The sequence below is a fragment of the Lonchura striata genome, chromosome 7 (assembly GCF_050655825.1).
Source record: "Lonchura striata isolate lonStrDom1 chromosome 7, ASM5065582v1, whole genome shotgun sequence".
Classification (NCBI taxonomy): domain Eukaryota; kingdom Metazoa; phylum Chordata; class Aves; order Passeriformes; family Estrildidae; genus Lonchura; species Lonchura striata.
The window spans coordinates 6,725,324-6,737,740 of record NC_140709.1 but is presented as its reverse complement, the minus strand read 5'-3'; the positions used below and the strand labels follow the sequence as shown (position 1 = coordinate 6,737,740).

At 38.7% G+C, this 12,417-nt stretch overlaps 1 protein-coding gene across 8 annotated transcripts in view; it reads right to left on the bottom strand.

The window, feature by feature from the left end:
* ZRANB3 (zinc finger RANBP2-type containing 3) overlaps positions 1-12,126 on the bottom strand; it is a 40,731-nt gene extending 28,605 nt beyond the window's left edge. For 4 of the 8 annotated variants that reach the window (XR_014956687.1, XM_085584860.1, XM_077784907.2 and 1 more), the window contains exons 1-2: positions 11,924-12,126; positions 6,680-6,832 (exon numbers count right to left, since the gene is read on the bottom strand). Coding sequence is in view for 3 of the 8 variants with exons in the window: in XM_085584860.1 (XP_085440986.1) it covers positions 6,680-6,831 (152 nt within the window). In the remaining 5 variants the exon portion in view is untranslated. Of the gene's footprint in view, positions 1-6,668; positions 6,833-11,923 lie in introns of all 8 variants that reach the window. The other 4 variants (XM_085584862.1, XM_085584863.1, XM_085584864.1 and 1 more) reach the window with 1 other exon arrangement.
* Between the last annotated feature and the right edge of the window lie 291 nt (positions 12,127-12,417).

Sequence of the window (12,417 nt, the reverse complement as noted above, 5' to 3'; positions counted from 1 at the left end):
CTATTCAGTCACTGGCTTCAGAGACAAATGGTTCAGCAGCTGACTCAATGCAAGAAAACAGAATAGCTTCTACTATTTTCAGCTACTGATAATCGAGGCTGCAAATGTTTGTTAACCTTGCTGTTAACTGGCATGGCTGAAATACCTGTGAGCAGCAGTAGAAGCCTTCCTTAGTGTGCAGCCTACTGGCTTTCAATGAAATGGAGATACTTATCACTACTTTCCCAATAAACTCTGGTGATCTGGGGTACTTTTCCCTTGTGCCTATATTCTTCCTCTCCTTCCAACTTGCATTAAGTCAGTCAGAATGTGACTCACACTCATTTAAAACCTTATTTCTATTCACTCCCCTTAAAGTAACTTGCCTCACATTCAGAACTGCTCCCTCCCCTTTGTCCTGCAAACCTTCCCTGCACACTGCTAACACCAATTCATTTCCCCTTCCCCCTCCTTTTATCACTGTTGACAACATACTACCCACACTTGTAATCTTTATCTATCTTGGTTCTCCTCTTCCATTCTAACAAATTGTGCCCCACATTTCTAAAATCTGCATTTTCTTCTCTATTCATGCTGTTACAAGTCCAGGGTTTAAACCCAGGTAAATTCTCACATTTCTACCACTGGGCTTTTTCTGTTCTTAAATCTTTTTTTCTTTTTCGCCCCACATAGTTCCTCTCCTGAATTATATCCTAGATTCACTTACTGACAATGCATTTTTTGTTCTATTTGAATTGCTTCCCAGTTCCTCCAGCATCACTTCCAAACAAGCTTCCCTGGCTACGAAAGCTCTGCAGAATTTGGCTCAGTCTCTCATTCATACTTCCTGCATCTGAACCTCATTCTGTGAGCTAGCATCTTCATTTATTCATCCCTCTCTTCCTTGGCACTTCTGAAATGTGAGATGTACTCTGAATCATTACAAACCAGCATCTTTAAAAAAATGAAATCTTTCTTCAACCCTCAGAGCTGAAATGTATTAACTGTTTGATCCTTTCCATATTCACTAAATAGTAATCCCATTCTTGTTCACCAGAGATTACTTCTGTGCTTTGTTCTCTAAGACTGGAGATAACTCACCTGTTATCATGCAGGTTTAAGGACCCACAATTTATCACAAAATTGTAATAATTTTATACATCTGAGTTGCTGAATATATTGGAATAAAAATGATTTCTTTCTTACTCTAGCAAGAGACTTATGCCTTGTTTCAAACAGCTTTTTCAGGCTATCTAACTACAAACCACTGAGACTAGAGACAGGGGAAAAAAAAAGTTACAATTATTTTTCTTCCAGTCTGATCTCTGCTGTCAAGTTATAGAAATAATGGAGACTCGTTGATGGCACTTGATGCTGCAAGCCACCAAAAACAAATTAAAAGGTAGCATTTGAAGAAATACTCATATTAAAAAAAAAGTGAAGGTAATTTCTTTTTCTAACATGCAAATTTAAGTAATTTGGCTTTTATTGTAGTAACTGTAACTGGGAAAAGTTCAACAGTAGTCTGTAAAATATTTTTGTAAGTGTTCCTTTAAACCATAGAGCTGATTCTGAAAAAAATATCAGACAATGGTAAAAAGCAGTTGGCCTTGCATTTAATCACAACATCAACTTGCAGAAACCTATGACCTTTCAAACAAAGGACAGAAAAATTAGATATAGACAGTAAGAGATATATAGATATGCAACCAGGCTTAGTGCTTCCAAATGGAATTGAAAGGCAAATCTATTCTTTAATTCATAGCTACTGTCAAAGACAAGAAACTGAAGAACAGAAATACACTGAAAGAGCAAATCAATCAGCAATCCTGGATCAAAAATAGCAAAGATAAAAGCAAAGTAAAACAAAAGCTCTGCTAACTTAAAAAGGCAATACAAGACAGAAAGCAACAATTGCATTGGACAGAAGGTGAAAGGAAGATTAATAGACAACATAAAACCCAAAAGCAAACTCAGTAATGATGACAAAAATAACAGTGAAAGTGAAAAATAGTTATAGGAAACTGTAAAACAAAAGGGTCTACTGCTCTAGCACAAACTGCATTGGAGTGCATGGACTGAACATATTTTCTCTTTCTGGTGGATGATTCTGATGGAATCATTAGCTTCCAAAATCCAAAACTATAGCTTCCTTAGACACCCAACTCAAATAAAATTATACCTTTCATACTACTCAATGGATAATACATCCTAGAAAGTTAAAGAAATATGTGTAGAAATTTGCATAAGAATTTAAATGGGACTTTTATCAGAAATTCCTCACCCTACAAAGGGCTGGGCCTGGGAATTCCAAGCATTTCTATTTGCTTCCTGCCCAAGAGCTGCCATTTCTATGGCCCAGCTGCTAAACCCTCAGCAGATTGTGTATGCTGTGCCTTTCTAGTGAAGCATCTTTCAGGAAATTATGATTTGAACCTTTGGTGTTTTGGTCAACTTTGAAGATGGGAGAGAGGGAACTAATTTCTACAAAGCCTTGTAATTTTTGAAGTAAAAGTCTGTTTTAATTAATAAAGAGATAATTATGTATTCTCCCTGTGTAACTTGATAGAGATCAGAGACACTGTGAATGGGAAAAAAAACTATTTTGAAGTGTATGCAACTGACTCAATATTGTAACAGAGGACATTCCCATTTTCTCTAATGTTTTCACTGCCATAATGGTTCTCTGTAGCCCATTATCCAAAAAAGTTAAACACTATAAAACGTTTTCTTGCTCTAGATAGGGACTACCTAATAAAACAATTTCCCTTGCATTAAAACTGATGCATGAAAACATCTGTTCTTAATGGCAGATGTGAACTCTGCACAACCTGATATTGCCATCCATGGTAATTTTCTTTTTTTACTGTGTCTAACAGCATTAGACCAGCATGTATGGGAGATTAAAAATCATATGCTCCTGAATATATATAAGTGAATGTATTACCTCTCAAACTTACAGAGGAAACAAGACCATTCTGGTAAAATAGTTTGAGCATACAATTATAATGGAACTGCTTGTTACATGGGTGGTAAATATCTCCAAGTCCTCTTTTGCATCCAGTTTAAACAAATTGTTCTGCCAACATGCCTAGAAAGAAATATATCTGTGTGTCTGAAGGCATCTTTTACAGATACCATCTACAAGACAAGCAATGCTAAATAATGATGCTTGCAAATCACATGCTGACAGTTTTTATTACAAAACTTGATAAAGCATTTAGTGATATTCAGTAGCATGAGACCTAAATTTCAAATAACAGTATGCCTCTTTTACAGTGTATTCAGGTGAATAAACACTTCTGTAAAGAGAGGATGTAAAACAAGAATAGACTGTAAAAATAATTGTGACTTTCCAAGTATGGACAAACAGCAGCTGCAAAAATCAGTAATATTCAAAGAGAGATGAGAGATCAAATGAGACTGAATACCATTCTTATCAACACCATTAAGTCAATTGCCCAAGTATCTCTGTATGCTGCATATTTTACCCAAACTTCCACCACATTTTCCAGAACATTGTGCTTCAACACTGCCACCTCTACACTAACACCTGGTGACCCCACAGTGCTACCCTGACTTCTTAGGAAGTGGGGATTTGTCCACATCTGCCCAAACATGACTAAGAAGCAGCAGAGAGCAGAGAATTGCTCACTTCCACCTCCCAACAGCACACACACATCTGACCCAAACAACCCTCAGTTTTTCCTAAGCCTATTGCTAACGGGTCACATTCCTGGAAGGGACAAGTTGGTTGGTTTTTATGTAAAAGAGACAGTTCAAAGCACACACAAATAAATAAATACATATCATTGCTGTTTTTAAAAGTAACTTACACCTTCACTGAAAGAAAATCACAAAAATGAAACACTTTTCATGGATGTAAGTTGTGTGCACCCAGGTTTTCTGCACATTAATGTTTGGGGCTACAGACAATGACTATAAATTGTATCCATCCCTAGGCAGCCATTCCAAAGTGCATGTCTGAAGAATAATCTCTAGTAAGGAATAAGCAGCCAGTCAGTTATTCACCTTTAAGGCATGTTTTTGAGATAAAAGGTGTGTTAACTTACGCTGAAGCACACACTGTCTTTTTGGGTCTAGAATTGTAATTTCCTAGGAAAGTGCTAGGCAGTCTCTGTTAGATGAGATAATGCCTTTGGAGCATCTACTGGAAAAGCCCTTGATTCATTTACCAATGAATCAAAAATACAAATCACAACAGTATATTTATTTTATGCTTTGGGAATTAATAGCTTGCTCCCAGCCCCTTCCATGCAAAAAATAAGAATTTGTGCTAATAATAAGTCCCTTTTTTATGCTGGGTTCTTGTCTAATCTAAGATGATATTAATTGAATCTCTTCAGCCAACACTTGCTCTACACTAGTTTCCTACCACTCCAGGAAAGCATGGATTAAGTGATGCCTGTGAAGGGAGTGCATAGCCTGGGGGAAGAAGAATGATGGGCAGAGATGCACATATTGCTCACTTCAAGCCCTATGCTTACATATTTTTTAAAATTAGAAAAGACACTTCTACAGAAAATATACCACTGGGAATACTGAAAGAAGGTTTAAATCATTATGGAGTACACAAAAGGGAAAGACTTCTGTGAGGCAAGGGCTGACAAACTAATAAGAAAATTCAGCTACAACCACCAGAGGCTCTTGTTCTCTGTTTTGGGACAGGAAGAGATATAGATCTCTTGCATAAGCAAGGGACACATTTACAAAATACTCCTTGGGAAAGTTTGACTTAAAACACTTTATATAGAAGCTGGCTGAGAGTGTGCATACAATTCCTCAATGTGACCCAGCTTACATATAGAATTTACTGTGCCAAGCAGCAAGATTTCTTGCAGTCATGATGAACATTTTTTCATATGCATGTCACATGAAAACCACCACTGCTGGGTTATGCAAAACTCTTGTTAGTGAAATCCTTAAAGGAAAAAACCCAACACAAACCCATAACCCTAATGAAAAAAATAGAATTCCTTCCATGACAGAGAGTCATTAGACTAGGTATTTCAAACCTTTCTGAATACTTACTGCAGGCAATTGTTACTACTTCAACAAAAAGAAGAAGCATCTGATAAAAATTTATCCAGTCCTACAGTTAAGCTGCTTCCCAAGGAACCTCTATATTACAGAATAGCTTGCAGAAGATTATGCCACTTTCAAATACATCCATTAGCCTACACTAATTAAATGTGTCGTTTTTAAAATTTTAATAGCTGCTGTTATTTCACTATTTGTATACACAAATATATACCTCAATTGCATTCTATGGCAGCCAAGGGCTTTGCATTTATTAAATTCTCTAACACATTTATTAAAAACTCTAACACAGGCTTTGCTATTCTACCAAAGTCTTAGCTATCTATTAAAATTATATCCACCCATTCTCAGGCTGTGCAGCAAGCAAGTGCCTGATATGGCTGGTGATCACAAGCAGTTCATGCCAATTCAGCACAAAGCATATCAAATCTCAGGCTCTCTTGTGAAGGGCTGGACTCATCCTTCTGTTCTGTCCCTGAAACCAGCAGCATAAAACAGATGGTTTGGTCATTCCCTGAGACAGCACTGCTAAAGGGTTTTGGCCAAAGGAAAATAATCAAAGAGAAAAAAATGAAGAGATTTTAATTGATTAAAAGTTCCATGTAATTCTAAGAACTGCTGATAAAATTTTCCTTTCTAATTTTTCACTTTTAGAGGGAAAGATGCACATTTCTTTTCCCCTGAGAACAGTCACAAACATTAGCAAACAACCCCTTTAGGCCTTAAGTCTCTCCTTCTCAGCAAGATGCTGAAATAATCAGGAACTAATTTCATCCATCTTTCCCACACAGGCTACAGTAATTCTATTTGTGCCAGACCTGCCCAACACCATTCCTTTCCAAAACAACAGCATACAGTGGTTTCACAGCTTTAGGCTGCAATTGCTCACATTTCCTAAAATTTATTAATGTGGAAATAGCATTTCCCCCTTTTCTTTTTGACCCTGTAACTCACTAACAGGCTCTTACTCAGCAAAATATTTCCAGCCTCTGCAGCATAAACTGTGTTTTTTTATTTGCCAGGTACTTAGTTGTTGAATGCCTACTCCATCAGCTGCTGCACTGGCTAACCCAGCATTCTGCAAGGCTTCTCCTGCTCTGCTGCTGCAGCTCAGTGAGCTCCAGAACACCCTGATTACACTCCAAAATTGTATCAAATTTAAAATAGAAAACCACACAGATGCATCAGGATCTGTTAGTCATTCCCTTTACAGCTCTACAATGCCATTAAAAACTAAAGAATCAAATGTGAATTAACTTATTTTAGGAATTCTCTATTAACATAACAAAAATGATGGTCCTACTGATATCAACCTCCTTCCACATGAGAACTTTGATACTACAATTCTTTTGCGTAATGCATTATTAAACCTCTTCATCCTCTGTGGAAAAAAACCCCACAACTCATTTTAAACCATGTTACAGTTTATGAAAGATTCTGCAATGTAACTCACCTAGGACTGCTGGTATTGAATAACCTTTGTAAAAAATGTTTACCTAAAGTAATTATTTTTAGCATAATATTCTTACTTACAACTATAGAAACATAAATTTATTATTTTTCTACTTAATGTCTGCATACTTTATTTTCACATAAATTTTTAGCATGTGATACACTAAGTTGAATACAATAATCTTACCTGCCACTTCTCTGAAGTGCAAATATGATGCCCTTTTCCTGAAAAGGAAGCAGCTTCCTTCTCAGTCTTTCAGGTAGGAAGGACAGCTTAGCATCAACATCCTCTAACTGAGAGGCTTCGAGTGAAGGTGTTTCCTGGAGAGCACTGGCCATGCTGAACCAGAGGGAAACAAAAGAGAAAGAAGATATCTTACCTACATGGCAGAAGAGAGGATAAAGCTTGATGGAATAATCAATATCTACACAACATTCCTTGAGTTTTGAGACTTGTCTCTGGAAAGCATAAAGTTGTGCAGATGTTGGAAGAAGATTCCCTCACCTCAGTATCCATAAAATATTCTAACTATTCCAGGAGGAAGAGGATAGCATGTGCCTCTTCCTTTACACTATGAAATAATTATTGTAGTAAACACCTTATTCATGAAAGGAAGTTATTTGCCATTCAAATCGAGCTTACTCATGGACACTGAAATATAACTCTTCTAGTAACATTTTGCAGAAGAGTTCCAGGAAAAAAAAATTATTACTTAACTTCTGATGATGGAACTAACAGTCCTTTAAATTTTTAACCCTAAAAAGTTAAATCAGAAAAAAAATGAGAAAATATGCCCACTTAGGGAGAAGTGGAAAAAAAGAAGAAAAATAAAAGAAAAAATAGTTAAGAACTTTATTTCCCTAAGAAAGAAACAATCTTAAACCACAAAACTAATCAATAAAAATTCTCATAGTGTGCTTAAAGATGAAAAATTTTGATTCTTCATTCATTTTTGTTCAAGGGACAGTGTCAGAGCAGAAATATTCACTTTTGCTCTCTTTTAGCTTCAACAGACTTAAAGCAAACAAAAGCTTATATAGCTCAGTAGCAGTGCACTAACTGAACACAAAGAAAGAAACAAACCTTTGCAACAAAATAGTACCTAATTATTTTGGATTCATGGCCTGTGTCAGGAGCAGGATTACCACAGGAACAAAGAATGTCACCCAAAATAGGCTGCCTGGACTCTTAGCAGCACCACCAGGTTTGACAGCAAAATTCTGAACTTGGAGCACTCAGGTTTTTTGATAGTGACCTATTTCTGAAGCAATCTGGAGGAAGTCAGATGTGATGCAAGGCATGAGCTATCATATTGACAAGAGGGATGTGCTGAGCTCTGTGGTCACTCACACCAAGGACCCACAGTAACCTGCTTTTTGACACTCCCTGCTTACAAGGTGAGATAGACCTGGAAACAGTGTAAATGGTTGAAGTAAGCAGTATTAGAAAATAGGATCAGCAGTTTGCAACACATTCCTTCCATGGAGTCCAGGTGAGGAGGCAGAACAGGCAGATGGATTCAGGTGAAACCACAGTCACAGTGAAAGAACTGCACCTCTGTTCCTAAGGAATTCTGCTTATGAAGCTTTGGCTACAAAACCTGGTGGACACTATTCTGACATGCTGTGGGATCACTGAGCCCCCTGCTCTGAATGCCTCACAGGCAATACTGTCTTAAAATCAGGGATATATAAAGGAAAAGAACAGAGGACTAGAAAGCACAGCAAATATAAATTATCAGGAACTTGTCACATCTGGAGGAAAAAAAAAGTAGCTGTCAGTACCGCTGTCAGGGAAAGGACAGAGAACAGGAACCGAATGTTCTGAAAATCCACAAAACTCTTGTGCAATTCCAGAAAAATTAGGATTTTGGGGGATCTGTCAGTGCCATTGCTAGTCAGGCTAATGACATTTAGGCAGAGAGAAAATGATTAAGTGCTTTTTCGGTTACAGGTTGAATTACAGGCACATCTACCAGGATACACATCAGGCATTCAGGGAAACGAAAAGAAAATGCTGTGGATGAGCCTCCAGGCCAGTTCCATGACATTCTCATTGTGGAAGAACTGAACAGGGAAACACTGGAACTTCCAGGCATTCCTTCTTGGGCCTCCACTACCACTTCTACAAGGAAGGGATGTTCAACCACAACCATGCTGACATAGCATTCTGCTGGGCAATGAGGAAAGAATAGTGAATTTAAATGTATAAAACTGATCAACACACAAATGTTGGGACATGAGCATTGCATTGACCGTGGCAATTTTTTCCCCTGTTTTTCTAAGTGGAATCTTTGGTACAGCTTTACAGAAAAAATATTCCTATTCCTTGCGCCTCTGGAACACTCAGCAGCAGATACAAGTACTGTGATGAGTACCAGGCTCTTTCATGCATGTCCACCACAGAGCTTAACTTAACAGAAGATGGAAAGCCCCTCTGTGCCCAAGACAAGCATTTCCCAGAAAAAAATTCATAAAGCTTCAATAAATAAATACCTGCTTCCACTCTCACTTGAGCAAACAGGAATGTTTCCATTCTAAATGTTGGGAAAATAACAATAATCACTTCAGTATTATCACAACATTTTCCACTGCATATCTTTTTCCTTTAAAAGTTAATTAAGGTATGATACTTAAGACTGCTGGCAAACAAACAAAAATTAATTCTTTTTGTAGAGCCACACGTCAACAATGCTGCAGGATTTGTGGGCCCAACAAAGCTGTTCAACACTCAGTTGAGATTCGCCTCTGAAGAAATTTGTGACTCATTTTCTCTGATAATTTTCCATTCTATAAATGCAGAGATAATAATGTACTTGTGATCAGCCCCCTATATAGCTTATTGTGAGTGACAATATGAGAATTAAATGTTAACATAATTAACTTTCTGTTGAACAAGATCATGACAAGATCTTTTCACTGAAACACTGAATAGGAACCATACAGTTTCAGAAGCATAGATCTGAATTACAGGAGGCACATGAGTCAGTATATAGCAATACTACCCTGCAAAATGTTTCTGCATCAGTCATTAACAAGGTTAAAACTGACTTTGCAGATCTTAGAAAGCAGCAAAACAGAAAGCACTAACTTCCAGATATGTACCAGTTTTTGTTTAGTTTTTTTTTTTTCTCCAGGTGAGTGATTGGATAAATGAATGGTGAATACTTACAGACTAGGTGAATAATTAAAGAACTCCACATGTGGTGAACAATGGCTATTAAAACATATACAATGATCGTGGCAATGGTGATCATGTATGTTCTGAAACAGAGTACTTATGTACACACTGTAATAATGTCAAGAAATAAAAATAGTCTATTTAAGAAATAATTTAGTCGGTATAGCAGAAGAGCAATTTGTATCTGTTGTTCTAGTCACTGCAGATTTAGAAGATATAAGGGGAGAGGGAAAACCAGTGCATATATTCTCTAACTACAACTTTTCACAATTTTTTCTGTGTCCTTAATGTGCTGTAATTCAGATCACATCAACCTTCCCACATCCCCAGATCACCAGTTCTGGAGCTTCATATTTTTTCAGACAAAATAGACCTAAAAGGTTTTGTGTGGGGACCTATCTTTTCATTCAGAGACTTCATACAGCTGCACAAACTTCACTAGTTAAAAAACTCAAACGCTAGAGTATTTAATAAAGCCTTTTAATGGAAATCAGGGATGAAATAGTTAAATTACTAAACTGAGTAACTATTAATTTATTGCTTAAGTATCTCAGGACTAGATAGTGGTAAATGACCCCAGCTTTTAAAAGGGATGAGGAAGATTCATGGATCTACAACACAATTCTTTCATTGGACATAAAAAAACCAGTAAAAAATTATGAAATGCAGAACCCATAAACCCCAGGATAAATGATTTTATTTGATGGGAGTCACCATGTGTTTTGTAAAAGTGATTCCCATTTTTCCACTCTGATGAAGTTTTTCTGAAAGGGCTCTACAACAATGTACTTATAAACTATTCAATGCAGTCCAATTCCCACTGCTTTTCAAAACTGAATTAAAACAGTAAATTTTATAAACATATTTGTATAGTAACTATAATTTCCATGAAAACTTTTGAAGAAGTCTCTCAAACTTCCAAGAAAGCCAAGCTGCCATATAAAAATTATTGCACTGAAACTTTTTTTAAATTCAAGCAAGTAAACAGCTCATACATGAGAGAAACAACATCAGCAGTATTTCCAGGTAATCTGCTCCAACTTCTATCATGTTCAATCAATCATAAATCATCTGGAAAAGTAAGTAGCTACTGAGGGATAAGCACAATGCAAACAATAAAATAAAATTTGAAAAAAACCAATGTTGAATTTCTTTCTAATCAGTGCTACTGCTATACTGCATTTCACTATAGGCCCTTATCCTTCCAGAGGCAGCAACTGAGACCCAGCTTTTTGAGGATATTACCCCTGGGGCTGTTTATTGGAAAGATTGATGCAAAACTGATGACAAGTTCAAGGACAACTTTTAAGTTTTTCAATAGCTGTTTGTCAACACAAGCTGATTACATAATTTAAACCCACTGCTTATTTTTACAGGCCACTAAGTATAGCCCTTTAATGCAGCTCAGCAGCACATGTCTAAGACAAATCAGTCTTTTCACTAAGGATTTTGCTTCATAAATTTCCTCTTGATGGACTTAACTGCTCCATGACTGCATGTTCAATAAAACTTAATAGGGAATTCAAGGCTCTAAGAACATCTTGGCTGATTGATTAATCAACTGTTTCACAGAATCAGAGAATTGTTTGGGTTAGAATGGACCTCTGGAGCTCATCCAGACCCCCTGCCAAGGCAGGGTCACCTGGAGCAGGTGACACAGGAATGCATCTAGGTGGCTTTGGAATGTCTCCAGAGAGGGAAAATCCACGAGCTCCCTGGGCAGCTGCTCCAGTGCTCTGCCATCTCACTAAAGAAGTCTTCCCTCATGCTGAGGTGGAACTTCTGTCTCATTTTATGGCTGCTGCTCCTCAATCTGCTGATGGGCACCACTACAGTCTGTCACCATCCTATTGGCATCTGTCTTTGAGATATTAATGTGCATTAATGAGATCCCCTCTCAGTCTTATCTTCTCCAGACTAAGCAGGAGAAGACGAAACATCTCCCAGACTAAACATCTCCCCGTAAGATGCTCCAGACCCCTCATCACCTTGTGGCCCCCGCTGGACTCTCTCTAGCAGCTCTTGTCTTTCTTGCTCTGAGAAGCCTCCAGTGGGATAACATAGAATTGAAAGTCTATTCATCAGAACACAGCATCTTAAAGAACACTACACGAGAAAGCAATCAAACGGAGCAAAAGACACCACAGAGTTCTTGAGCAGAGAACAGTTTTTCCACAGGCCGCTGTACCGTGCTGGAGGGAAGCGCACACCTCAACACCTGCCTGGGGGCACGTTTTTTATTTTACTTACGCAAGTCCCTGCAGCTGCAATCGCAGAAACACCTGAGCGCACAATGCGACGAGGCAGCGGGAGCAACCGCAAGAAGTGAAACCTGCGACAAACACGGGCTGGGGACAAGCAGCAGGCACCCGGCAGCTGGTCCCCGCCTGGCCCCGACGCCGAGCGCGCCCCTCCCCGGGCAGCCCTCACGGCCGCGGGCTCCGCGCTCGAACGGCCGCCGGGAAGTGACGCATGGCCAGGGGTCACGGACGGGAAGCGCTTTTGGGCCCGGGGACCGCTTTCTCTTTATTTTTTTTCTGCTTTTTCCACTCTTCTTGCCCCTGGGCCTCGCTTCCGCAGGAGCGAGTTAAAAATCATCTTCCTCCCGGGCCGTGCCTTGTGCTGGACGCTGGTCCGCTGGGGCGGGCGGGCTGAGGGAGCCGGAGGGGCGGGAAGGAGGAAGCGGGGCTGGGAACGGAGGGAAGGCGAGGATGGCGCTCTAAGGGCCGGGCTGGACCGGGCAG